Source organism: Vulpes lagopus, chromosome 18, assembly GCF_018345385.1.
Source record: "Vulpes lagopus strain Blue_001 chromosome 18, ASM1834538v1, whole genome shotgun sequence".
NCBI classification, from domain to species: Eukaryota; Metazoa; Chordata; class Mammalia; order Carnivora; family Canidae; genus Vulpes; species Vulpes lagopus.
Genome location: NC_054841.1, coordinates 30,145,458 through 30,172,745, shown reverse-complemented (window position 1 = coordinate 30,172,745; position 27,288 = coordinate 30,145,458). Strand labels below are relative to the sequence as shown.

General features: G+C 54.3%; 1 protein-coding gene across 3 annotated transcripts; it reads right to left on the bottom strand.

Moving 5' to 3' along the window:
* Positions 1-329: 329 nt before the first annotated feature.
* On the bottom strand, positions 330-19,773 carry HSPA12B (heat shock protein family A (Hsp70) member 12B). Of its 3 annotated transcripts, none has more exons than XM_041732727.1 (13): positions 19,598-19,773; positions 14,079-14,138; positions 12,310-12,407; positions 11,173-11,297; positions 7,890-8,076; positions 7,478-7,582; positions 7,063-7,179; positions 5,057-5,264; positions 4,021-4,107; positions 3,490-3,594; positions 3,119-3,377; positions 2,520-2,623; positions 330-1,894 (listed from the first exon to the last, which is right to left on the bottom strand). In XM_041732727.1, exons 2-13 carry the CDS (start codon positions 14,119-14,121, stop codon positions 1,257-1,259), a joined length of 2,076 nt encoding a protein of 691 aa, XP_041588661.1. In that variant the 5' UTR covers positions 14,122-14,138; positions 19,598-19,773; the 3' UTR covers positions 330-1,256. The 3 variants fall into 3 exon arrangements, with proteins under 3 accessions (XP_041588661.1, XP_041588662.1, XP_041588663.1); XM_041732728.1 differs by having other exon boundaries at positions 5,057-5,231; positions 19,598-19,772; XM_041732729.1 differs by lacking the exons at positions 11,173-11,297; positions 12,310-12,407; positions 14,079-14,138; positions 19,598-19,773 and adding an exon at positions 8,934-11,160.
* Positions 19,774-27,288: the final 7,515 nt, after the last annotated feature.

Sequence of the window (27,288 nt, the reverse complement as noted above, 5' to 3'; positions counted from 1 at the left end):
AGTTTTGGCTATAACCATTTTTTTTAGGAGGCAAGGGCACTCCGTGGTATTCTAGCACCTAGCCCCCAAAGAAGTGTGCACGTGTGGTATTTTAGGCCTAGGAAAAGCTGACGAGAGTAAATGGGGAGGAGCCTTCTGCCTGGGCCTGAGAGAGGTCTTTGGAAGTGGCGAGTTCTGTTTGGGATGTTTGACAGAGAGCAGCGCCCCCTTCTGGTCAGTGTCCAGCTCTGCGCAGAGCCGAAAGCACTCTCCCTTTTTTGAACCAGCCCCCTCCACTACTCCTCTATTGGGGTCCTCTCTTGTGAGGTATCAGCAGGCTATACCCCACCTGAAGCATAAATGCTTTATTGTCGCCTTAGGGTTCTCAGGCAGGTGGGCAGCTGCACGTCATGGGTGGGGAGGTAATGTCCCAATGGCACACTGAGTTGATGGCAGAGCCAGGATCAGCCCTTAGTTCTCCAGTCTCCCTACAGTCCTCCAACCTCCTACTGTCGGTGGCTGGGAGAGGGTGCAAGCGGGTCATTCATAGGCTGCCCTTGGGGCCTTCTCAGATGAGTCATTTGCCCTGATTGAAGGCCCCCCAGCTGGCTTCCCCCACATCTTCTCATAAGTGCCTTCATCCCGTATCCTTCTCATTACTTCTCATTAGCCTGTTAATTGAGGCACTTTAAAGATTAGCAGTCATACTCGGATGGCCAGTACCACACCCGGGGAGGTCCCATACCCCTGTGCCGCTTGTGCCAGCCTCCAGCCGTTTATCTACACCGTAGGGTTTCTCTGTCCAGTGCCCTGTGCTGGCTAAGCCCATCAGTCCATGTGCTGGGCTCTTCAGGCCCAAGCTCTGCACATCCCCCGTCCTCCTGCAGCCGCCCTGGCCGGCCTCTCGCAGCTACCTCCACCTCCCACCCCTCCACCCACCCAGTTCAAACCGTGGTTTGGTCTTCTGGTGCATGCTGCCTTCGAGGTCACGTGCCCCCTGTGGGCACACCGTCTTACAAACCTTTTCCCAGTCCTTGACCTCAGCCCTTGGCAGAGCATTTCAGCCTTCCAGTCAGCGGACCCGGGCCCAGTTCCAATGCTAGAGTCTGTCCCCACCCATCCTGCGACCTCATCTTCCCGGGCAAAAGGGAGGGGGAAGAGGCGCTGACTTCAGAACCAGCAGCTTTGTCCACCCGAGCCGGCGCCCCAGACCCGGGACCGCAAGAGGGCGGGGCCCAGCACAGGGTGGGGCTTGGCACCGCGCCCCGCGCGCTCCCTCAGTGGGAAAGAAAGTCGATGGCGGCGCGCACGGAGCGATTGGTGCTGACGTCGACGGCGGTGACCTTAATCTCGGTGTCGCCAAACTGCATGGCGGCGCGGATCTCGCGGCGGCCGGGGACCGCGCCCTCGGAGGGCTCCAGCTCAAGGCTGAGCGCGCCGCACTTGCGCACGCCCGGGTCGGTGATGAAGCGCGCGTCCTCGGCGGCGCAGCAGTACAGGTTGATGAGCACGCGCCGCTGGCCCGGCCGCGCTGGGCAGTAGCTGCGTCTCACCTCCTCGCCCAGGGCCACCGACTGCTCGGCGGCCACGAAGCGCTCGAAGACGTCGGTGCACCAGCGGCGGCCGTCGCGGACCAGCAGTTTCTCGGGCGGGTGGCGCCCGGCCACGAAGCGGTTGAGCACGCCCACGCCGTAGGTGAGCGGCGAGCGGCGCACGCGCACCACGCCCGGCGCCTGCCCGAACAGCACGGCGCCCTTGAGGATGGTGAGACCCACGTCGTGCGGGACCACCACGCGCAGGCCGCGGGCGCCCAGCGCCGTCTGCACCGCGTGCTGCAGCACGGCTGACTCGGCAAAGCCGCCCACCAGGAACAGCAGCTTCACGCCCTGCACCTCGGGCCGCGCCAGCAGCGCCTCTGCGGGGGGAGGGGGGGGGAGGTGAGAGCTTGGAACAGGAGGTGAGGAGCACCAGCCGCTGAGGCCGCCGCGCTGCGGCCACAGGCCCCTCCCCTCCTCCATCCTGTACGCAGCTGGCAACTAGAAACTAGCTATTTCACTCAAACAGTAGCCAGGTTCTGATGAAGAAAAACCGAGAGTTTTCATTTAGTGCTTCTGGCAGTCTTCGCGGGCTCTGCTTCCCCAGCATGCTACCCCCTTTCCTCTCCCACCACAATGTGGAGGGCTAGATAAGGATACGCATTTACAGGTACTAAGTGTCTACTGCCGACTGTGCGCATCTCTAGATGTTTCAGCTCATTGAAATCCCTGGGATAACAGTTTTGGGAACCCAATACTATCGCCCCGTTTTATAAGTAAGGAAACCAAGGCATCAGAGGTTCTGTCACTTGGAGAGACTATGCATATCATCCCTCCTAGTTCTTAATACCCACCACACTGTGTCCTCCAGGTGTTCCAGATGATTCTGGGTCTCATTGCAGTGTATGGATATGTGGATGTGTCCAGGCACTAATAAGGAAGAATCATTTCTGCACCTGAGTGTGAATGCGGGGGTTAGTGGAGGACCCAAGCTCAGGCACTCACCTATGTGCTGGATGATCCCACTGACGGTGGGCTGAAAGAGCTCGTTCATGGCCTCGCAAGACATCCTGAGCATCCCCTGTGAGGACCACTTCACGAAGTTCACGCTGTTGATGAAGGGGGGCACAAGCTCATTGGTCAGGGTCCAGGGTTCTTCCAGGGTTCCTGGAAGGCCAGTGTGGCTGGGTACTGACTGCAAATTGTGTGTTCTTCCAACCCCACTCCCTCAGGGGCTTTAGCAGCCCGCCTGCGTTCCAGGCATGAAGTCCCAGGAGAGGAGCCTCTCTTTGCTTCTGGGCAGAGGAACAAAGGCACACTGCCTGGTACAGGGTGTGTGTTTGTGTGTGGCTGTCGAGGTGGGTGTGGTGCAAGGAGAAAGTTACTGGCCCTTCCCCCAGGCTCAAGATTTGTGCCCCAGTTGGCACCCGGGTTCTAGGGATTCTAGCTGGGATGCTCATGCCCTCCGCCTGCCGTCGGCTGGCAAGAAATGTGCACGGGGCAGATGGGGCGGATTCCCACTGTCCTCTGGGACCCACATCCTCCCTTGCAGAGGCTTTTCCCAGCCGCAAACCCTGGTTTGAGTCCGTGGTCCCCGGGCCCACCTGCTGCGGCGCAGGGCTGTCTCCACGTTGTGCCCTCGCTGCTTGCGGTAGAAGTCGATGAAGGAGAAAGGCAGTGAGATGTTGAGCGCCCCTGCACGGTGCGGGCCTGCCGTGCGTTTGCGGGCCTCGAAGGCGATGGTCAGATCCACCCAGGCTGCCGGCCGTTGCCTTTTGAAGGTGGTGATGAAATCCTCGCCGAAGATGCGGCCCAGCAGCTGCTCAAAGGCCAGGTCCACGCCCACCGCGCCATAGGGGCCGCCTGGGGTTGGGCAGGGGAGAAAGGGGACGTCGGCGCAGACTCCGCCGCCAGAGGGCGGTGGCAGGGCCCGCGAGCGCTGGGTACCCAGCGTGCTGCCTGGCTGGCTACTCACCGGATGCCTTGTAGAGTTCCTTGAGGGTGCCATGTGGCTGCTCCAGCTGGTGCACGGTCAGGTCCACCGTGCCTCCTCCGCAGTCTGCCACCACGTAGCGGTCTCCTGTGGCGGCGAGCGTGAGCACACACTCCTGGTCTGCTTTGCACCCTCAGCTCTGCTCCCCTTCCAGATTCACCCAGCCCCCAGCCCTGCCCCACACCAGAGACCCTTGCCTGCGGGGAGGATGGGAGTAGGAGTGGCTGTAAGGGGCTTCAGGTAGTTGAAACTTAGGCCACCGGGAAGGGGCACAAGGGTTTTGGGGAAAATGTTTCCAGGATTCTATCCGCAGAGAATCCCACGGAGAAGTGGGAGTTAGGGGCGAGGCTGAGTGACATGGAGGTGCAGGTGACCATGGGGAGACTACCAGGTTAGGTGCAGCTGATGGAGGAGTAGGGGCAGAGTTTCTAGGGTCTGGAACCCACTTCAAGAAGGTTCCCTTGCCCCTACGGTTCCCCTCAGGGCCCAAGAAACATCCCTCTGTCCCCCCACCTGCTTGCATCTCTGCCCACAGCTCTCCAACACCAGACTCCACCAGGAATGTACGGCTGTGGCGGGACTTGCGCAGCTGCTCGCGGGCTGGGGTGGGGGTGGGGCGGAGAGGGACAGCAGGACAGTGGGGTTAGAGGGAGGTGCCTCAGCTACCAACCTTGACCCCCATCCTCCCACCAGTACCCTCCATGAGTATCTGGACCAGCCAGTTCTCCTGAAACTCCTGCTCTACTACTTCTAACTAGGAGAAGGCAATGTTGAACCTCAGAGGGTCCAGAAAAACCTGATGGGGTAACCAACAGCTGAGGGGAAGTTTTTCTGGCTACAGTACATTCCCTTAACGCTGGCAGGCTTGAGGCATGGCAAAATCAGGGTTGGGACAGTTTGGAGGACCTGTGTGTAGCTGGGGGAGGTGGGGAGAGGTTGGTCCTGGGTGACCCAGGGGAGCCTAGCGTTAGGGACCTCTCCTACTTACAGGAGATGGTATCTGGGAGAGTGACTAAGATTGACCATAGCTGTCTCAGGGGCCCAGTCCAGGGACACTGGAGCTGGAGCTTGGTAGCAGGAGCTCAAGGCTATTGTGGGGGAAGGGGAATGACAGCTGATGTGCCAGGATGGGAGAGGCGCTGATTCAGTGGCTATTTAAGACAAAACCCTTAGAGACCACCTTTGGCTCAGAATGGGAGCTGACTTCCTCATTGTCAGTACCTGAGCACCCCCACTCAGGACAGATTGTTTCCCCCTACCCTCAGATTCAGGATGGGGGCTGAGTCCTACCCTCCTCAGACAATGATCCTCCAGGGCAACATGAAATCTCTGTCCTCAGATTGGGCTTCCCCAGGTCAGGGCTGTGCCTCCTCCCTCAGACTGAATTGCACCAGAGATGTTTCTGCCCTCTCAGATTGGGCTAGAGGTGGGGGAGGAGGGGTTATCTCCTCTTTATGTTGGACATGGCCAAGCCTCTGGCCTCAGTGACCCTCCAACCCTCCAAGGGCAAATGTAATACCATTGGGTAGTGCCCCTGGGGGCAGCTCACCCTGCCGGAAGCTGGAATCGATGGAGCGACGCTCACCCAGGCGTCCACTGCCTGGAGCCCGGCTGCTTAGGTCCAAGAGCTGGTGTAGACGCAGCTTGCGGCAGTAGACAGAGGCAGCCTCTGGCTCCAGGGCAATGAGTAGTTGCTCTGCATCTTCCCTGGACACCAGGCCAGCCTGGGGAGAGGTGGTGGGCAGGGCCAGGGAGCTCTATGGGCCAAGTGTCACACCTAAGATGGCACCTCTGGGCAGGCAACCAGGGGCTGTGGGGCTCCTACCACCTCTCCATCACACCCCACCCATGGTGGGCCTCTCGCCCCCCCTGCCAATGCTGCACACATGTGGAACTGCCTCCCAGCCACCCTGTGACCAGGCTGGGGAGTGGCACCGCCACTGCCAGGAATGCCATGGGGTTGCCCAGGAGGAAGAGACCCTAGACAGAGTGAGAAACCTAGAGCACCTGGGCTCTGTCCCTCCAAGCTGCCCAAGGTGGCCCAGGATGCAGCAAGGTCCCCTTCACATGTGCAGGGCTGGCCAGCTGAGCACCAACTGAAGACTCTAGCACAGTGTGTATGGGGGTGTAATGGCCAGGCCACCAATTAGAGGAGGTGGTATGTGTGGGGGGTCCCCTTTGGCTCCCTGAACCCTCGTCCTTCATGTACTTCACCAGGCTGGTGGCAGAGAATACCCATTGGCCTCCTCACTCCCAGAAGAACTTGCTTCCCCAGAGAATCAGATACAGGCACCAAGAGACAACAGTAAAATTCCAGGTGCCAGGACAGGTCAGTTGAGGGGAGAAAAACACTCGGGATCTTCTGCTTCCTGTATCAGGACAGGGGATCCCTGTGGGAAGTACTCTATGGTTTTGTGGGATTCCCTGGATTCTGACTGGGTGGGGGTTGGGGATGGGTGGGTATCTAGACTTCCTGTCCAGGGTCAGCCCTTCCTGAACTGGCAGCCATGGAACAGTGTGGGAGGAGCCAGGGTGGATAAACCGGCAGGGGGCACTAGGGTGGGGGGCGGTGCTTATCCTGGCTGGGCACAGCCTTGCTTTCATCCTGGTCTCTGCAGTAGGGATGCCCACTACCTCAGGGTGAGCTCCTATAAGCGCAGGCACACACAGATCTGACACCTGAAGCATACCTGGCCCATGGTGGGTGGGGGTTGGGGGCTCTGATATCTTCCAGGGGGTGCACTGGCAGGCCTTTTGGAGGTCCTAGGATGTCCCCCAAGGACCAAACAATGAGTCTTGCTCTGGAAGGTTGTGCTTCCCTACTTCCTCACTCCATCTCACTGGAGGTGTGGGGACTTGACTTGTGTACCCTTCCCCCCATTCTCCAGACCTTTGGGCATCTCTTATGGTAGGAAGCCCAGCTTTGGTCCAAATCACTTTCCTTCATCGTCTCATAGTTCTGTGTCCCTTGCTCAAGAAATTACAGTGGTTGAGGCATGGTGGTGGAGTCCCTGACAATACTGGTGCTGGCTGAGGTGGAGGAAACCATCTCACTTGGAGAAGTTTCCCGCACACCCCCCAGCAACCAAGACAGACTGACAGATATACAGAAAGCCAGGTGCCTTGCCTCACTGTGGTCAACTGCTGGGTACAGTTCTCCCTCTAGCACTCTCCATGGGACCGGGCTGAGGCTAGACTCCAGTTGAGACCACATTCCTGCTCGGGTCTTTATCCTGTCCATTTCTCTCATTCCTCTTTCTCCTGAGAGCCCTTCTTCAATATACCACGTGCACAAGAGTCCCTGTCTTGGGCTCTGCTTCTAGGGAACTTAAGACACCGGCTAAGCTGGCTTGGCTGTGCCTCTTGTCCCCCTGCTCTCTGTTCCTGCAGACTCACACCCTCTCCTGGGGGCAACAACCATCCAGTGTGCCCAGCAGGAGAAGGCCAGAGGTCTTTACACAATGACTGGTCCCAAGGGTGGTGGGTAAAGGAGGGCCTGGGTCCTCCCTGGAGCCCTCCCCAGTGATGCCCCCTGCTTTGCTTGCCCGTCCTCACCAGGTAGGCAGCCTCACGCATGAACTGCTTGGCAGGCTGTTTCCAGATGGCAGGCACTGTCAGCACCCAGCGCACAGTGTCCTTCTCTGGCAGCGATGGACACTGCTCCCTCAGCTCCTGGAGCAGGAGGGGGCAGTGAGGGATAAGCTGGCTTGGGTTGGGGTGGGGGGTGTTTTCAGCCTTCAGGGTATGGGAGCTGGAGGAACTACTCAGGCCTCAGCACGGACTTCCCAGCTGAGTAGGAGCAATTCCTAACACCCCCTTCCCCAAGACCTGTGTGTCTCCCGCAGGCTTCATCAGATGGGAAGGCAGGGGCCAGAGAAGATAATTTCTGACCCCTGATGGATAGGCTGAGAGGAGAGGATGGACCCCCGGGGTCCCTGCCTCGGTGGGCAGGGGTGGGGCCACAGCGCACCTGAAGGGCATGCTCCTTGAAGAAGCGCAGGGCATGGGCGAACACCTCCAGAGCTGGCATTTTCTTTCCATTTACAGCCTCTAGCTGGGTCTTCAAGGTGAGATCCTGGCAGGGATATTGGCAATTCTGCAGAAGGTCATAGCTCTGCCCCCATTTCCTGACGACCTCTCTCTAAAAATCCCCCCACTTCCTGGTGCTTCCCTTCTGAAGTGTCCTTGCTAATTCTTTAGTAGCTCTGGCCCCAGCCCCTCTCGTTAGCCCCGCCCCTCATCCAATCCTGGCCCACTTCTAGCCCCGCCCTCTCAGCCTCCCCACCCCCCTTACCTCTGCTCCCCCTACAGGAGCCCTTTCCTTTCCCCTCCTGGCCCCGCTTCCCTGGCTGGATTGGTCCCCGAACCGGTGCGTGCCTTACAGTGGCACTGTGGATCTTCATCTTGAACTTCTCGAAGTAGAGCCAGTCTCGTGCCTCCTCAGGGTCCAGATCGTGGTAGTAATCGCGGGCGGTGTAGCCAAAACTGTGAAAGGCGCCCTCCGGGGTCAAAAGCAGGCAGGTGGGGGTCTTCTGGTGGGCCACTCCTGGGTCCCCGCCCTCCCATTTCCTGTGGAGGCACAGGGCTGTCAGTGCGGTCCAGTGAAACCTTCCCTTCCTGGGGTTGGGAACCAGCTCTGTGATCAGCTGTGTGACCTTGGGCAGGCCACCTAGCCTTCCTGAGCTTCAGTCTGCCTACATGTAATATGGAAATAATACCTCTTAGGGTTCTTGTGAAGATGGTGCTTGGCATCCACTTAAATCTCCATAAATGCTGCTCATGGGATCCTCCCTATCCCTGGGCCACAGGACCCATCAACATTCTCAGCTCCTGCTTCCACCCATGAGGTGCACCATTGGACTTCACTTTGCTGTACTCTTAAGCAGCAGCAGGCCATCATCCACCTGTCTGGGTCTGGCCTCCTGACGTATCCTTAGAGGACACTAGCAAAAGCTTTCTCCCAGACAGATGGTATGCCCCCTTCTAGGCTGTCTTCCACCACCAAGGTCCTTCAAGGCATTGGTGATCATTCCTATCTGACCCACCTTTACAGCTATCCCCAAGTTGACTGCACCCCAGCAGGGCTTCAAAACCTGAATCAGATTCCAAACCTCCCCATCTGCAGGTGCCATCTGGATCTCCACCCAGAACTCCCTGTCTAGTTCATTGGCTTGAAACTTCTTTTTCCCCTCCCTCTGCCTTTCTCTGATGCCTGGACCCCTCTAAGCCAAGCTTGTCCCTGCAGCCTTTAGAGGAAGGAACTGGGAATATAGGCAGAAGGAACAGCATGTGCAAAAGTTTGGAGGTATGAAAGAGCAAGGAGAACTAGCTATTGTTCCTTCTGCCTAGATTTGTGGTAGCAGCAGTGGTGACCGCCATTCAGTTTCTGGTTCAGAGCTTTTCATTCACGCCCAGGAGCTACATACCCTTGAGGTGACTGGCTAGGGGCCAATAGCTCAGATCAAGGCTCACATAGACTTGTTGGAGAGTCATCACTCCAAGGAGATCAGGTCCTGCTCCTAGAAGATGAAGCTACCACCTGGGAAGTAACCATCCACATGCTTGAAGGTAAAGTCCATGGTTCCCTGGGCCATGCTGGGAAAGTAAGAGGGCAGACCCAAAGTGGCCAAATAGAAGAAAAAGAAGATAGGCCAGGCCAAACAGTGGATGCAGAACTGGTGCTTTCTTCTTCTTTTTTATTTTTTAAAATATTTTATTCATTTATTCATGAAAGACACACAGAGAGAGGCAGAGACACAGGCAGAGGGAGAAGCAGGCTCCATACGGGGAGTTCGATGTGGGACTCAATCCTGGAACCCCGGGATCACACCCTGAGCCAAAGGCAGGTGCTCAACCACCGAACCACCCAGGCATCCCAGAACTGGTGCTTTCTTAATGCTGTGTCCACATTTGGCAAGAAGAAGGGCCCTAGTGCCAACTCTTAAGTCCTTTGTAATCCTGTCTTTCTCTAATAAAGCCATTTAGCCCAGTCAAAGAGAGAGAAAAAGGGAGAGAAAGAGAGAGAAAAGGAGGAGGAGATGGCGGAGGAAAGGTCACTGGTCTCCATGTGGCCACAGACTGGAGGGAGAGAAAAATGGAGAAGAAAAACCAGAGAGGAGGATATTGCTACCATCCAGGTGAGAGAGGGGAGAGCTAAACTTAGGAGTGGTGGCCATGGAGAGAAGTGTCTGGGTATTCCAGAGATATTAGGGAGATGGAAATGACAGGGCTTGGTGGCTGGTAGGGTTGGGGGAGGGTTTGGGAGGAAGCCAAGAAGTTTTCCAGTTACTTCCCATGACTGTCTCCTTCATCAGACAGTGTCCTTTCTTGGTCCTCAGCCCCAGCATGGAGTCCAGCATGGTCTCAGCTGTGTGTGTTGACAAGCGTGCCGGCTTGGATGCCCTGCAGCTCCTAGAGGGTTTTAAGTGCCCAGAGCCTTTGTGGCTTGATATGGATGTGGATAGAACAGAGAAAGGGGAAGGACAGTTCATGCAGGTCAAGTCCCTTGTATCTTTGGGGAAGTGACCCTAATGTTTGTCTCTTCATCCACCCTGCCATCTCATCCTCCCAGGCCCTGGGGAAGCCCCGTTGCTCCCCCATCCCAGTCTGGGTTGGAGCTTTGGGGTCTTCTAGAAGGGTCTTCCACCTACTGGCTGCAGCTTCACTAAGACGCACTCAGAGAGGGGATCCCTGGGTGGCTCAGTGGTTTAGCGCCTGCCTTTGGCTCAGGGCGTGATCCTGGAGTCCCGGGATCGGGTCCCACATCGGGCTCCCTGCACAGAGCCAGCTTCTCCCTCTGCTTCTCCCTCTGCCTGTGTCTCTGCCTCCCTTTCTCTCTCTCTGTGTCTCTCTCATGAATAAATAAAATCTTTTTTTTTTTTTTTAAAGACACACTCAAAGAAAAGATCAGGGTCTTGAGGCCTAGAGGGGAGTGTCAAACAAAGGCATTGTTCAAACAAAACTTATCAGAATGGGTTTTTTGCACATTTCTTTCATAACAACTGTGTGGCCTGTCAACTCAGTCAAGCCTCTGATCCTTCACATCCCCGACCTTAACTGAGGTGCTCAATCTAGGAATCTGCCTGTTGACCACACACAAAGCGCAGCACAGGCTTTCAAGGAAGATACTCATTGCAGCACTTTTTGTAATAGTGAAAAATGAGAGGGGAAGAAACCTCCTAAAACTATCAGTAGAAAAATCATGACACATATGTACTTGTGGGATACTATGCAGCTTTTAAAAGAAATCGTGGCTTTAACAGGAGCTGATATGAAGAAAAGCTCTGTCAAACAAGATGCACGTCTAGATCCCAGGGGAGCCAGGCAGCTACCTGGTTTTTGTTGTTTGTTTGGTTCCTTTTTCTTTTTCCTTTTTTAAGAAAAAATAAAGCAGGTGAATTAAAAAAAAGAAAAGAAAAGAAATTGTGGCTTTATGTGTTGACATGAAACATCTACAAAAGAATATTGCAAGTTTAAAAGTAAGGCAAATCTTATGATATCCCACTTTTATTTAAAAAACACATATATGTGCATCTCTCTGTGTGTGCTAAGGATGGAGGGAGCTCTGGGGAGATTCCATGTGTCCTCAGTGACAGTCTTCTGAGACCAGGCCCATCCCAGGGAGTGAAGACCCCGGCTCCCATCTCCCAGCCCAGCTACCCTCACCTCATCATATGGATGGCTTCAGGATCACTGGCAAAGCTGAAGGCATAGCCACTGGAGGTGGTGCCAAAGTCGATGGCCACCACCACGGAGAAAGGAGCATGCTGTGGGGTTCGGGCCTCGGGCTTCTGTGAGGGCGAGACCCAGAGTTAAGCAGCAGCCTGAGGGCCCGACTGACTGCATACCCAAGCCCCTCCTCTCCTCTGGCTGTGGTCCAGACTGGCCCTGGCTTCTGTTACCTGTCCAGGCTCCCCTCGCCTCCCACGCTCCAGGCTGAGCCCTGGAGCTGCCAACTGCTCAGAATCCCAAAGGCCTCTCAGGTCGCCCTCTGCAGCTTTTGGCTTAGCATTGGTTTTCCTCTTTCAGTTCTCTGCCCACCTTCTGCCTGGCCATTCCTGAGCCCCACCCCCATCTCACAGCTCCTTGGGACAGCTTTAGTAACACAAGAATCTGTGTATATTTGATCCCCCAGATCTTTGTGGCCACAGTGAGACAACCAGACTGTGTCGGTTTTGTGGCAGAGAAGAAAGGCCTGTGCACATGCACACAGTGGCTCCTTCCTTCTCCCAGGCCAGGCCTGGGCTCTCTGAGAACAAGGGGGGTCCTCAGGCTGGATCACTAGGGTGACACCACCTTGGGTGGGGTGACCCAGGGAGTTTGCAGGGGCGGGTTATATCCTGTATACTTCAAGTTAATAGTTTCCAAGCTAATTTTTAGCAATGTGTCTTCTCTTCCCCAGATAGAACTTGTATTCGGGGAGGGCTATGGGTGACAGGACGTTGAGAAACTCTGAAAGGCCCAGTGCTCTAAGGCCCTAAAGTAACTACATGCTCAGATGTCCCCCTGCCATAGGTGGGGTCTGGTCCATGGATGTCATCCCAGAGCAGGGCTGTTTGGATGTTAGTTCTGTGGGGCTCACCTTAGTAGACTTGTTACCTCTATAGTCCAAGGTCACCTGAGGCTGACTCTTCTGGGAGAGACATGACTGGAGTGTGCTGGGGCAAGAGGCATGGCACCACTCCCAGCCCACCCCAGGCCCCACCAGGACTCTGCTAGACACCAGGCTTTGCTCTCTGGAGCATGACCCGTCTCCATAGCATCCAGGCCACCCACCACCAAGATCCTTTCTCCCAGGCTTACTGGAGACTGCGAGGGTGTGAGTGGGGCGATGCCACAGCTTTCCTGGGTCCTTGGGGAGCCCGGCGGGCTGGGCACAGGGGACCGCTCAGGGCTAGAGCCTGCAAAGAGAGGGCAAGTCACTCTGGCACAATCAGGATAGGGGCCGATGGCCTGGCACTAGGAGGTTCTCCATCAGTCCTCACTGGGCTGAGACAAGAGGCACCTTGCTGGGGAAGTGGGTCTAGTGGGGGAGGGAAAAGACAGAAGAAGGGGCAGATGGAGGGCCTGTAAATCAATTTGAGGTTATCTACCCCTGTAGGGTGGCCCAGGCCTCACCCGGTGACTCCTTGTCTCCCCCAGCATCCCTCAGACACAGCAAGGGGAGGGGGGAGATGGAGAAGCATTATGGGGGATGGAGGAGACTGAGTCTAGAGCCAGAAGGGCAGAAGAGATGGGGTGAGTGGGCTCCTGGGGCAGAGGTGAGGGTGGAGGGCAGAGAACCAGGGAAGACGGGGAAGTACAGAGGGAACTGAGCAGGAGGTAGGGCTGCTCCCCTCCCCAGTAGCATTTGGCCACATGGTTCTAATCAGGAGCTGAAGGAGCCACCCTCCCACCCTCCCTCCACTAAGGGCCAAGGATGGTCCCAGCCAGCTGCCTGGTGAGGACCAAGAAGGGGAATGGAACTCCCCCAGCCCAGCCCTGAGCTGGGGGTGCCCACAACACTAGGACGTTGGCTTCTGAGCCTCCCTTCACAACATGCGGAAACCTGGAGCTGGCATTTGGGGGCAGGAGGCAGAGCAGCTCCGGAAGGCAGCCCCAAGTCTGGCTTGTCAGGCAGCTCAAGGGCCTGCCTGGCCAGACATCCCCTGGGTGGGGGCTGGTGGCTCATCACCACCACACCGGGGGTACTGCGGCTGCCCCGAGATTTAGGTGTGGGGATAGGGAGGCTGGCCCAGGAGGCTCATGGGGTCTGGTGTGCAGACTCATTGGCATGTCAAACATGTCTGGCTGGCTTTAGGCTGAGCCAGGGCCAGGGTCTGTGTTCCTTCAGCAGCTGTCCTGCCCTGAGAGGTCCTAGCTCTCCCTGGCCTTGGGGCACCCCAGGGAACATATGTGAGGCATGGTGGGGGATGCTAGGAAGTGCCTGGGTAGGGCCAGAGTCTGTCCCAAGGTGCTGGAAGGGCAGGGGATGGCGGCCACTCTCCCAGGGCTCCTTTCTCTAGGCGGTCAGTACAGGCCCAGGCCCTGCCACCAGCTCCAGCTTGAGGCGCCAAGTTGCTGTAGCTCAAGCGGAGCTGGGGACGGGAGGCAGGAAGGAAGGCCCAGCCCGCCAGGTCTTTGTTAATGGACTTCCTGAGGAGTGTCCCTCCTGCCTCCTGGCTTCCCACCCCTGCAGAGAGCCCAGAGCCCGTTCCCAGGCCAGGCCACAGGCAGAAGTGGGTGCACACATGCAGAATTCTGTGCATGCAGACCCACCTGCCAATATATATATGCACTGTCACAAAGGTCCTGCGCACAGAGACTTGCCCGCAGGCAGAGAGACAGACAGACAAACACAAATACACTACTACCAGGTCCCATGTTCACAGAACTTGCTCAAGACGTGCACACATACACCCGGTCCTGTGAGTGTTGGGTGCACACACTCACAGACATACACTCACGCACACAGTCCTGTGTCCACTTGCTCAGAGTGGGAGAGACACCCACATGCAGACTGGGGGTGGGTCTCAGTGCCAGGGCGGGTGGGGTGGTGGGTCAGGGCCAAGGTTGGTGAGGCAGAGTCTTACCGATGTAGAGCCCCTGCAGGCCCACGTCCGGGACAGCTAGCATCTTTGCAGGCCCTGTGACTGTGAGCAGGAACAGACAAACAGAACGGCATTTATTTGTTCTTTTGTTTCCTCCTTGAACGCTTATTTATTTTATTTGTTTACTTCTGGCTGGAGTCCTCTGAAATGAATCCCAGGCATCATGTTGCTTCACCTATAAAATCTTCAATACATCTCTCCAATAGATAAAGGCTTTAAAGACAACACTGCAACACCAGTGTCATGTGTAACAATATTAACAGCAATCCCTCAGGCTCATCTAATGTTTAGTTCCACAGTCCCTGCTTGTCTCAAAAATATCTTTTTAACAGTGGCTTTATTGGAATCAAGATGCTCCTAAATGTTTTCAAGTGCTCACTCTGTGCCAGGTGCTAGCAGGCATCAGCGACCCAGAGAGACACTGTTCCTGCCCTGGAGGCCCACAGCCTGGTGGGGAAACTGATTAGAGTCAGATAATCACCCAAGTGAATTTGAGATTACAAAGGATGCTGTCAAGGTCACAGCTGGATACAAACCAGGCAGAAAGGCTGGGCTGGTCTGATCCTGTAGGCAGGCCCCCAAGACCCTATTTTATTTTATTTTTTAAATTTTTGAATATTTTATTTGAGAGAGAGAGAAAAAGAGAGACAGAGAGAGGGCATAAGCAGGGGGGAGGGGCAAAGGGAGAGGGAGAAGCAGACTCCCCACTGAGCAGGGAGCCTCATGAACTTGATTCCAAAACCCTGAGATCATGACCCAAGCCGAAGGCAGATGACTGAGCCATCCAGGCACCCTTCGGGGACCCCACTTTAGATTTGGTTTTATATGAAGATCAACAGCAAACCTTGAAAGGTTTGAAGTAGCAGAGCAGAGGTGGAGGCATGACTAAATTGGCATTTTCAAAAGTCCCTCTGGCTGTATGGAGAGTGCAGATTGCAGCAGGCAGCATGGAAACAGAAGCCCTCTCAGGGCTCCAGGTGATGGATGATAGTGGTGGCTGTATGTCTTGAGACAGAAGCAGAGTTCTTGAGTTAGAGGTTAGAACCAACAGGGCCGATGACAGATGATGGCCAGATTGGATATGGGGAATTAGGAAGAAGAAGATGTCAAAGGTGACATTGTCCAGTTTGAGCTAGGAGGTGGCCGGTGAGGTGGAGAACACTGGAGAAGGTCAGGCTGGCAGGGGCAAGGGGTAGAGTTCTGGGTACAATTTTGAAACTGCCAAGAGAACAGACAAGGAGCCAGGTGACATGAGATGCAGAAGTCAGAGAGAAAGCGGAGGTGGAGATGCGCCTTTGGGAGTCATGGTCAAGGGAGGCCTGGCAGGGAGTGGCGGGGGAAGAGAAGGGAGAATCAGCACAGAAAGGCTGTCTGGAGGAAGGCAGGCTGCCTGAGGAGACTGGACGCCTGCTATGGTTCCAGGGAAGATCTCAGATCTAAGACAAGCACTCGAAGCTAGATGCCTTTAGAAGTTATTAGATGAGCCTCGAAACACTTGTTTTCATTGGCCCAGAGCCAGCATTTCGGTGAATGATGGAGATGGGGTAGAAGTCAAGCAAGCCTCGGCAAGAAGTGAGAAGAGGGTAGGAGAATGCAGTGAGCATCTGCAAGAAGGTTGGCTGAGATCAGGGGCTGGTGTGAGGGCAGTAGCTACAGGAACACAGAGCTTGAGGAGGGGAGAATATGTTTTCATTTTCTTTCCTAAGATGGGAGGAACCTGAATTTGTGCCTGTGAAGTTCTAGGGGCCAGGCTAGAGGCAGCAGCATTTGGACCCCTGGGAGCTGTTAGACCCTACCCAAGAACTGCTGAGTCAGAACTTGCATTTTAACAAGATCCTACATGGTTCTATGTGCATTCGAGTTTGAGAGATGCCATGCAATGTACCTCTGGGCCAATCTTCAGATCACCCATGCTACTGTCCTCAGCTATAGGCCGGGCAGCCCCACTATACACAGGGGAGGCTGCTCAGAGCCCACTCCCTCTAGCCAGTGGCCCCATCAGGAGGTGTTGCTAACAGAACACAGGCAGACACACAGAGCTGGGCACTGTCACACGCAAACGCACACACCCTTGCTCACACAGTTTATACAGCCCAGCCCCAGGATGGACGGACACTTCGACATGTCCAGAATACTCCCCCATGTCCAGCACCATAGAAATTTCCAGACACTTGGAGCACCTGGGTGGCTCAGCGGTTGAGTATCTGCATTTGGCTCAGGTCATGATCCCGGGGTCCTGGGATTGAGTCCCACATAGGTCTCCCCGTGGAAAGCCTGTTTCCCCCTCTGCCTATGTCTCTGCCTCTCTCTGTATGTCTCTCGTAAATAAATACATTAAATATTAAAAAAAAATTTCCAGACACTTGCAATCCTGCTGTCAGCAGAGGCGCACAATTTGATGCCCAGGAATGAGAATCACGAGAAAGATAGGGGCTGCTTGTGGGTACTCTGAGCAGCAGGGTGGTGCTAAGAAAAGGGAAAACCAATAGTAGGCATGGGTATGGCTCTTGAGAGCCAGAACAGGGGCTCAGTTTAGGGGGAGGGAGTGGTGTGCTGGAGGTGGTCCTCGCCAGCCCCAAGAGCTGATTCTGCATCTCCTCCCAACTCTGTATTCATTGACAGCACATGGGTGACTTGAAATCAGCCACAATGGAAGCATTTACACCACAGAAACTGGCAAACCCTCTACATCAGGTTTTTCTCCCTCTGAGAGAGTTGATGGTAAAACATTTACCAGCACACCACTGGAATGAGGACACAAGGGAGAGGCTGACAGCCCTGTTGGTAGTTTGTTTCAATTCTTCAGCAAACACTGAGCATTTCTTTGTTTCAGGCTCTGTGGTAGGAGGTTGAAGGAATGAATGAATTTTCTGGACCCATGCTATTGTATTTGGAGGCGAATCAATCTAGAACCACCAGGAGAAAACGACTCAGGAGTTATCACTCTAAGCTGGATTCCATGTCCAAACTGTGTGCCTACAGTCCTCCCAGCTGTCTGAAGCTGCTCCAGTTATCTCCCATCTCTGAGTATGTGGACACAGAGTGCCCCTCCCCTGAGGTCTCAGGGCCAGCAAAGGCCTATGATGGCACCTGGCCAGAGTGATTGTGTCATTTCTGTGCTTCATTGTCTTTCCTGTAAAATGGGTCACACAGGGGACTTGTGAAGACCAACAAGTCCAGGTAAGGAAAGTGGTTGATTAAGGGAGGACTTGAACAGGTGTGAGCAGTTTTCTTTTCCTTCATGGTGTAGATTTTGAATTTCCTCGTTAGAAGTTTTTGGTCTTTTTTTTTTTTTAAGATTTTATTTATTTATTCATGAGAGAGAGAGAGAGAGAGGAAGAGACATAGGCAGAGGCAGGAGAAGCAGGCTCCCTGCAAGGAGCCTGATGCGGGACTTGATCCCGGGAGTCCAGGATCATGCCCAGAGCCAAAGGGGCATGATCACGCCCCGAGCCAAAGTGGCTCAACCACTGAGCCACCCAGGTGTCCCAGAAGTTTTTGGTCTTATTAAGACTTTTATTCTAATCATTCTGAGTTCTGGAGGGAGGGAGGGAGAACATTGGCAGTTAAATCAATCTGTGTTAAAGAAGGAGGATCCTGATGATTCCTTGAGAGATGGAAGTAGAAGGGAGTGGCAGCCTCAGATGTCTTTGGGACATCCCCCATCGTGCATACATACCCAGAAACACTTAAAAAGAATGTTAATCATGAAGCTCGGGACAACACTGGCTCCCCAAAGCTATGACTGGGCAGTATCCATAGCTGGACATGGGGCAAAGTAGACCCCCACCCCAGGGGCCCACTAATTCAGACTGGTGATGCTTATGGGTTTGAGCGTAACTGGGTGTGGTAGTCTGATTTATGCAGAAAGGAACTTCATTTCCTGGCTACAAGCACAGGCTAAACTCTGGCCCCAGCCTGACCCCAACCCTACCCACAGCCAGACCCTTAACCCTCCCATAGACTGACCCCTAGTCCTTGGCTTCATAATGATCCCCAATCTTCAGCTTCACGCTGACCTCTGGCCCTGACTTCTACCCAGTAGGTATGACCTACCCGTCACTGGGGACCAGGATGGGGTGTGGGTGAGTCCATGGACTCAAAACAGGAGACTCCCATTCCAGAGTGCTTCCCAGACTCACAAAAGCCTAGGACTTCTGGGCTGATGGAGAACATTTTCCCAGAATCTCTTCCTGGGAAAGGGGACGTTAAGGCTGAGTACTTACACCCCCAAAGAACACTGAGGGTGTGTAGAGTTGCTGGATTTCAGGACTCCACACATACCTGTCCTCTGCCCATGTAGACAAAGAGCCCACCCAGATCTTTACAGTTCCCCTCCCTCCCCTGCCTGCTTCCTTTCACTGGACCCTGCCTCTCCCATCCACTGTTCTCTGCTCAATGTCCTCCTGGCTCTTTAATGGAATAGGTCTCTGTCAGCAGGCAGAGAGGCCACAGGCATTTCTCCCAAGCCACAGATTGGACCAACCAGGGCCAAGGGACAGATTAGAAATGGCACCCAAAGGGCTGTTCCAGTCTGTTTCTGGAGAGGAACCCTCAAGACCACTAGGAGCTGTGGGGTAAGGGGGCTGCCTCTCCTGTGGTGGGGCAGGGGGAGGCATAAATGGCCTCCCATGGCCCCTCCCTGTCCTCAACTTTTCTTTCCATACATCCTGCCCCACCCCTGTTGGGTCCTCATCGTTGCAGCAGCCAGTTCACAAACAACCTCTGTCCCACTGAGCCCAGGATCTGAAGCCCCTCCCCATCCTCTGCCCACCAGTCCCCCCATCACCTCCCTTACCTTCTGGGGCTCCAGAGCCCCTTCTGCTCTCACAGGGAGGCCATATTTTAGAGCTCCCTCCTTCGCAGTCTCTCTACCCCCCCCCCCCCCCACGCTTGCTTTAACAGATCTGCTCCACTGCCTCTGCAGGGAGTGGAGACCCCACCCTACCTGGGCCCCTGAACTGGCCTCACAGAAAGAAACCAGAGGTCCCTGGTCAGGAGGCCTGCCCACGTCTGGAACTGTAGCATCCTGGCCACCCTGCCACTCTCGAGCTTCCCAGACCATAGGCCCTAGGAGCCCTTTCCCCCACCAGGTGACCCCCAAACACACAGACAGCCGGGTCTCAAGCCCCAGGTCTCCGTGTCTGGTCGAGCACTGTGTCCTCCACAAACTGGCTTATTGGAGCAGACCTCGGCCCCACTCCAGCCCCGCAGCCCCTCCCCTCCCTCCGCCCTGGGGTCTCCTCAGCCCCCGCCCTCCGCAGAGCCGGTGTGGGGTCCCGAAGCCCGGGTGGGAGCCCACGGTCACCGCTCCGACTGCTTTTCCGCACCCGCAGCCCCACTGGAGAGGACGGCTGGCAGCATCTGTCCCCAGCCCGGCCCCACAGGGTTAGGAAGCCTTTTTGGAGGGGGGGGTGGTCTCAGCGGACAGCCCGGGACCCACCGGACGGCGCACCTCGCCGCCTGTCTCCTCTCGGGGAGCTCCGGCGCCCCGAACTCACCTCCGCGCTCCCGACAGCTCGACCTCCGTCCCGCCGCCTGGATCCCCGGCCCGCAGCCCGTGGCCGTGCCCCGCCGCGGCGGCCGCAGCCCTCGACGTGCGCCGGGCCGGTGCCTCCAGCTCGCCGCGCGCCCCGCCGCCGCCCCCGCCCCCGCCCCCTCCCCCAGGCCGGATGGCCGCGCGCTCCCGGCCCAGATGTGCGAGGCCGGGGCGGGGCCTGCCTGCGCCGCCTCTCCGAGGGGCCCAGCCCGGCCCGCGCCGCCGCCCCTCCCCGCGCCCCCCTCCGCCCGCCCGCAGCTCCGGGGTGGGTGTGGGGGGCGGGCGAGGAGGGGAGGCGGAGGGAGGGAAGAGGAATTCCAGACCCCTGGTTGGCCTCCTGCGGCCGGCGGCGGCGGAGGGGCTCTGTCTGCCCGCCCCAAAGGGCCCACCTCGGGGCTCAGCTTAGCCGCTGGTGAGGGAGGGCCCGGCCCAGACCCCTCCTGTCCCCCGGTCCGACTCCTCTTACTTACAGTCCCCAATCCATCCCACCTTCCACGTGCCACCCAGCCCTAGCCTAGTCTCCAGGGTCAGACTGAAGGTGAGGTCAGCCCGTTGGGGCCCAGGCTGGGCCTGGCTCTCTCCTTGATGAAGCTTGGTCTGCACAGTGGGCCCCCACGAGGACCCCGGCTGGGCGCAGGTGGGACAGGGGCCAAGGGCTGCTTCTCAGCCACCTCTCCCAGCAGTAGGGGGGCTGGCCTCCCCCTCCCAGACGAGGGCCCCACAGTTCTTTGGGCATCACAGTTGCCGCACTACCCCAGACCTTTGTAGGGGCCATTTTTTCCCTCCCTAGAGACTGTACCTCCTCCCCTACTGCGCATCTAAAAGTTCCTAAGCTTAAGCATTGCCCCTCCTAGGCATGTTGCCCTTACCATCAGGTCACTGACGTGGAGCACCCCTGTAGCCAGGTCCAGGGTAGGGGATGTGCTGTGCCACTCAGTTTGGGATGGCAGTACCTAGGCCAGTAAGCCAGCAGGGTATCCAATCGGCAGCCTCCCCTGACTGCTCCGGTGAGTGCGTGTCTGTGTGAATGAGCGCATCTCTGTGTGCCAGTGGCTGTATGTGTGTATCTGTGTTCATGTGTTAGTGTGTCTCTTGGGACATCTGTGTGACTGCATCTTTGTGTCTATGTATATTACATAATTGTGTCACTGTATCTTGTGTCTTTGTGCATGTGTTTGTATTTATGTGTGTGACAGGTGTGTGATGGGGGGCTGTTAGGTCTTCATGTCATGCCAGAAGCTGAGCAAAGCTGAGGAGGGTGCGGGTGGCTGCAGGTGAGGGTATGGGGAACGAACGGGCCAAGGGTCTGGCCCCTCCAATATAGCCCAGTCTCTTGTTTTCTTTTGCCCTTCAACTTTGGCTTCTTTCCATCCCCACCCTGAGCTCTACATTATTGGCTCATCTCTGAGGGCCAGGGCAGCAGGCTCTGAGCAAAAGTGAAGACTCATGGGAGGGGGTCTCCAGACATCAGCAGCATCCTACTTGGCATCCTTCACCTCCTCATCCCACGATTTCAGGCCCTCTCAGTATGATTTGGGAATTACAGACCCCACCCTTGGGCAGCTTCCAGTCTGACACAGAGAGGACAGCATATAATCCCAGCGAATCCTCAAATTCAGGAATGTTCGATTCAGTTGCCAGCAGGTTTGGCCTCATGAAGGCATGCACAAGGATCCTGCAGAGCCCCTTCCTTTACCATCCTCTGTGTGCCTGGATGCCCTCCTCTCCCCTCCCAGTGCCATTGTGGGAACCTCCCGCCCCCCACTGACTTTACCGGCTTTCTGCTTGGCTTTCTGCTTCTCCCTGGGTGGGGAAGTTGGTGTAAGGATCCACATCTGAGAGTATCCTCCCAGGAGCAGTGTCTCTCCAGGCCAGGCTTCCCACCTCTGGCCTTGGCTCACTCCTTCTTCTGAGGATGTCCTGCCTTTCCAACTATCTCTATTGGGCAACTGTACTTTCCAAAGTACAAATCTGGCCCCATCACCTCCCCACTGATATTCTCTGTGGCTCTTCATTACCTACAGGAGAAGATCCAAGTGATCCAAGAAGTAGCCTGCCCTTGGTTGACCTCTCAAGCTTCCCTTCCCAGACCTAAGCTCCAACCTTATCTCCTGCCTTTCAAACACAATCTTTGTTCCACTTGGGCCAGGCCTCCAGCCCTGACCTACTCAGCAATGTTCTGCTTTTCTTTGGGGCCTCGGGAAGAAACTGGCCCCTTGGATCCTGTTGTAGGTGCTGTGTCCATTCAGAGAGCCTCGAGCCCTGGTTATCACTAGGGGTCTCTCAGGAGAACTCTGGGTTGGGAAGGCAGAAGCAGGGCTCTCCTTTCCCAGTGCCCACCACCTGGCCTGACATGGTAGACCAGCAGGCAGTTTTAGGGTGGAGGGTCTCAATTTCCCTTCCCTCCTGCCCAGGTCCAGCTGCTTGCTCTGCCCCAGCTTGGGGCCCCACACATGCACATACTCACCACTGGGGAGGGCATGTACCCCCATAGCTGGCCTTGGGAAGGGTGGGCAGATGCTTTTATTCACCAGTAGAGCTTATTGGCTGAACCCCACAGTGTACTGATGCCTAGCTGGGTAGCTTACCCTGCCACCTACCCTGCCACCAAACCCTTGGCGGGGAGGGCCCTCCATCCTCATTCTACAGAGGAGAAAGCTGAGGTGTAGGGAGAACAGAGCACTGTTCCATTCAGACCCAACAGTGGCCTCAGGGCCTATGTCCTTGATTGTGCCACATGTGGCAGGAGGCTAGCAGGGGAGGATGGTGCCTAGGCATCCAGAGGTAGCTCCCCGATGGTTGCCCAGCCCTGCCTGCCCCTTCCTGGGGACAGGAGTTGGAGAGCTTCTGGGACAGGGGCCTCTAGAGTGTTTCTCTACCGGATTCCTTAGGTGCGAGCTTCCTTCCAGGAATTACTCCGCCTGCCCCCACCCAGCTGGACTTCCTTTCTGTGGCCCACAGCCACACCATTTTCTTCATCAGAGATGGGAGTGTGGGAGGCCCAGTCCACAGTCAGCCTTGGTAGCACCCTGCCTCCACTGTTGTAAGAGAAGTTGGTGCCTCTTTTTTCATAAAAGAAAGCCCTGGGGTCCCACCTTCCCACTGAGCCTCTCCAGCACCCTGCCCCAAATGACACCCAAAGGACCAGAATCAGCCTCTTTCCTGCAACTCTGCACCAACACTGTCCCACTTGCAGGCCCTTTTCCAGTGTGATGTCATTAGGGTTCCCAGTGGGAACATCGGGATGACTTCTTGGAGGAGGTGACCCCTGATCTGAGCCCTGAAGGACGATAGAGAGAGTCATCCGTGTGGAGAAGTGGGAAGGACATTCCAGGAGGAGGAAACAGTGCATATAAAGGCAAGGAGGGCAGAGAGAGCAGGAGGCAGGATGGGATCGACAGGCCCAGTAGCCAGCTGGATGACAAGCTCAGCATGTTTGTCCTTGGCGTCTTCAAGTAGACCTTTGTGTCCTACTCCAGCAGGCATGCTGGTCCTTTGCTCGGGAATCCCCAATCTCGCTTGTTGTTGTTCCACTTGAGCATCTTGTTTAGGATCTTTGGTTTCTATTCCAGACCAAAGGTTGAGATTTATTGCACAATTCTCTCTGCTCAAATCGCAGAGAGAGCACCTTTCCTTAGTTTGAGTGACATCTCCCCTGGCCAGCTGCTATCCCACAGAATTGCCCCTCTGCTAGGGTTCTGTGAGGGTACAGGAAAGGACCAAGACTATAAGGGAACAGGATGTGTTGAGGCAAGATAATACTTCCATTTTAGCCATGTTAAGTTGAGGGAGGCTGTGGAGCTGCCCCCATCTCCCATACCTATTTTCTTGTTTTTAACAATAAAATCTCTTTTTTTTAACCATGCACACGGCCACCCAGCATAAAGAAAAGATTTCCCAGCCTTCCTTCTGCTTGGCATGGCCATGGAACTAAGTTCTGGCTAATGAGACACAAACAGAAGTGTTACATAGGGTCTTCCAGCCTTTAAACACTGATGAGTGCCTCTTGCTCCTTGTTCCTCATTTTGCTACTCTCCTTCCTGTGCCTGGAATGTTGATGGGATGACTGGAGCCAACCACCATTTTGGAACATAAAGTTGAGAACATGCCTGGGCGGTAGAATAGTGACCTGCGGAGAGACTTCCACTTGAACAGTATTCCCATGCCAGCCAAGGGCTGTGTACATCCAGACTCTTAATGCAGAAGAAAGAAACCCCTTTGTTTAGGACACTGCATTTTCAGGCTCTTCTGCTCATAGCCAAATGTAATCCTATCTGATTCGACCCCAAAGAGAAATGTTGACTAGGCAATTGGTATATGGATCTGGAGCTCAGAACAGAGTTTTGGGTTGTGGGTAGAAATTTGGCAGTCACCCTCATGGAGATGGTAATTGAAGCCACGAGAGTGGATGAGATCACCCAGGCAGGGAGTGCAGTGTGAAAGAGAAGGGTAGAGGGCTTCCCAGGAGGCAGCCTACCCCACCATTTTGCCCTCAAAAGACAATTCTGGAGCGGCCTGGGTGACTCAGTGGTTGAGCGTCTGCCTTTGGCTCAGGGCATGATCCCGGGGTCCTGGGATTGAGTCCCACATTGGGCTCCCCACAGGGATCATGCTTCTCCCTCTGCCTGTGTCTCTGCCCCTCTCTCTCTGTGTCTCTCATGAATAAATAAATAAAATCTTTAAAAAGGTGATTCTGGCTTTGTTGCTCAGTTTCAACCATCCCCTCCCAACATTGTTGGAAGGAAAGGAGGAAAGTTCTGTCTCTCTGGAACACTTTTTGGTTTTTATGATGCAGACTCAGGATGGAGGGAGGTTAGGGGAAAGACAAGAAGTGTATGGACAGGGTTGGGGGAAATTGTCTTGAGTTTTTCAAGAGAGAATTGTAGGAGCACGTGTGGTGTGTGGTAAAGGGGGTGGAAGAAGAAAGAAAGGGGTTTTATCATGTGTTGCTTAATCTAAGTATCCCTTTCGTGATGTTCAAGAAAATACACAGAACTTGAAATTTGTTGAAATTACTTTTTGGTGGCTAGCCTGGACCTCTTCTGTCATAACATCACCTGGAGACTGGGTCAATTTGGGTAATAACTTTAGAAGAGTTTCATAAGTATCAAAACCCATTAGAGCAGCGTGAGTGAAGGAGAAGCTTATGCTCCTTGGTTTGTAGGTTATAGAATCCAGGAGCAGAAGAAGGTGCATCTGGGCCTCATGAGGGCCTGAAACAAAGAACTGGAAATATGTCAGTAGCCAGGGAGCCATCACCTGGCCACTTTCCTCTCTGTTGCTACTTGACTCTCTGTGCTATTCTCTGCACATCTACTAGATTCTTCCTTGTTAAGGATTGCCTTTAAAAAAAAAAGGCAATCAGGGGCAGCCTGGGTGGCTCAGCGGTTTAGTGCTGCTTTCAGCCCAGGGTGTGATCCTGGGGACCCGGGATCGAGTCCCATGTCAGGCTCCTTGCATGGAGCCTGCTTCTCCCTCTGCCTGTGTCTCTGCCTCTCTCTCTCTCTCTCTCTCTCTCTCTGGATCTCTCATGAATAAATAAATAAAATATTTTTTAAAAATCAATAGATTTTAGTTATTTTTTTAAGATTTTATTTATTTATTCATGAGAGAGAGAGAGAAAGAGGCAGAGACACAGACAGAGGGAGAAGCAGGCTCCATGCAGGGAGCCTAATGTGGGACTTGATTCCGGGACTCCAGGATCACGCCCTGGGCCAAAGGCAGGCGCTAAACTGCTGAGCCACCCGGGGATCCCCCAAGTTATGTTTTGTTTTTTTTTTTACATTTTAGTTATTTACTCATGAGAGACAGAGAGAGAGGCAGAGACACAGGCTTCTCACAGGGAGCCCCATGTGGGACTTGATCCCCGAACTGGGACCATGCCCTGAGCGAAAGACAGATGCTCAATCACTGAGCCACCCAGGCATCCCGATTTTAGTTGTTTTCATTGAAGTGTATCGACATGTGATGTTACTTGAGTTTCAGGTATACAACATACTGATTGGACAAGTCTGTACATTATGCTGTGCCCGCCTGGAGCGTAGCTGACACTGATCACCACACAAAGCTATTACCATACCACGGACTCTACTCCCTGTGCTGTACCTTTCATCCCTATGATTTATTCATTCCATGCCTGGGAGCCTGTATCCCCTACTCCCCTTTACTCCTTTTTGCCTATCCCTCACCCCATAGATTTTAAAAAATATTTTATTTATTTATTCATGAGAGACACAGAAAGAGAGAGGCAGAGACATAGGCAGAGGGAGAAGCAGGCTTCGTGCAGGAAGCCTGACATGAAGCTTGATTCCGGGATCCTGGGATCATGTCCTGAGCCAAAGGCAGACACTCAACCACTGAGCCAACCCAGGCATCCCCCCATAGATTTTATTTATTTATTTTGAGAGGGGGAGGGGCAGAGGGAGACAGGGAGAGAGAATCTTAAGCAGGCTCCATGCTCAACCTGGAGCCCGAGGCGTGGCTCAGTCTCATGACCCTGAGTTCACAACCTGAGCCGAAATCAAGAGTTGCAAGCTTAACCACTGAGCCACTCAGGCGCCCCCCCAAAAGATTTTATTTTTAAAAATAGTTTTAAGTTTTCAAAAATGTTGAGCAGAGACTACAGAGTTCCCATGGATCCTTTCCTTGCACAATTTCCCTTATATTAACATCTCAGTTTAGTGTTGTGTGTTTGTCACAATTACTGAACCAACATAGGTACATTGTTAACTAAAATCCACAGTTTACATTGTTTCATTCTTTGTGCTTTACATCTATAGGCTTTGAGAAATGTATGATATCCTGTATTCATCATGATAATATCATACAGAATAGTTTTACTGCCATAAAAATCTTGTCCTCCACTTATTTATCTGTTGAGCCCTTGAAAACCCCAGGCAAAATTTTTGCCTTTTTCAGAATCAAATAGTTGGAATCACACAGAAGGTAGTCTTTTTTTTCTCCTCAAAGATTTTATTTATCCATCTGAGAGAGAGAGAGAGAGAGGAGAGGCAGAGGGATAGGTAGAAAGAATCTGAAGCTGACTCTGCACTGAGTGTTTAGTGGTCACAGGGCTCGATCCCACAATGGTTGAGATCACCACCTGAGCTGAAACTGAGAGTCAGATGCTCCACCAACGGAGCCACCCAGGCACTGCCAGAAGGTAGCCTTCTCAGGCTGCCTTCTTTCACTTGGTCCTATGTGTTTAAGTTTCCTCTGTGCCTTTTCATGGCTTGATAGCTCATTTCTTTTTGTTACTAACTTGTATTCCCTTGTATGCATGTAACACAGTTTATTTATTCATTTACTCATTGAAGGACATCTTGGTTGCTTCAGTTTTTGGCAATTATAAGTTAAGCTGCTATAAACATTTGTAGACAGAGTTTTGTGTAGACATGTTTTCAACTCAATTGGGTAAATATCTAGGAGTGTGACTGCAGGATCATATGGTAAGACTATGTTTAACTTTGTAAGAAACCCATCAAACTGTCTTCCAAAGTAGCTATACCATTTTTCATTCCCACCAGCAAAGAATAGATGTTCCTGTTGCTCTACATTCTTATCAGCATTTGGTGTTGTCAGTGTTCTGGATTTTGGCCATTCTGATAGGTATGTAGTGAAATCTCATTTTAATTTGCGATTTCCCAATGACAT

Coding starts and splice junctions, on each gene's coding strand:
- HSPA12B (XM_041732727.1), bottom strand. CDS start 14,121: ATGCTAGCTGTCCCGGACGTGGGCCTGCAGGGGCTCTACATCG. Junction 3,595..4,020: donor GTGGGCAGAGATGCAAGCAG/GTGGGGGGACAG, acceptor TCGCCGCCACAG/GAGACCGCTACGTGGTGGCA. Junction 2,624..3,118: donor ACAGCCCTGCGCCGCAGCAG/GTGGGCCCGGGG, acceptor CTTCATCAACAG/CGTGAACTTCGTGAAGTGGT.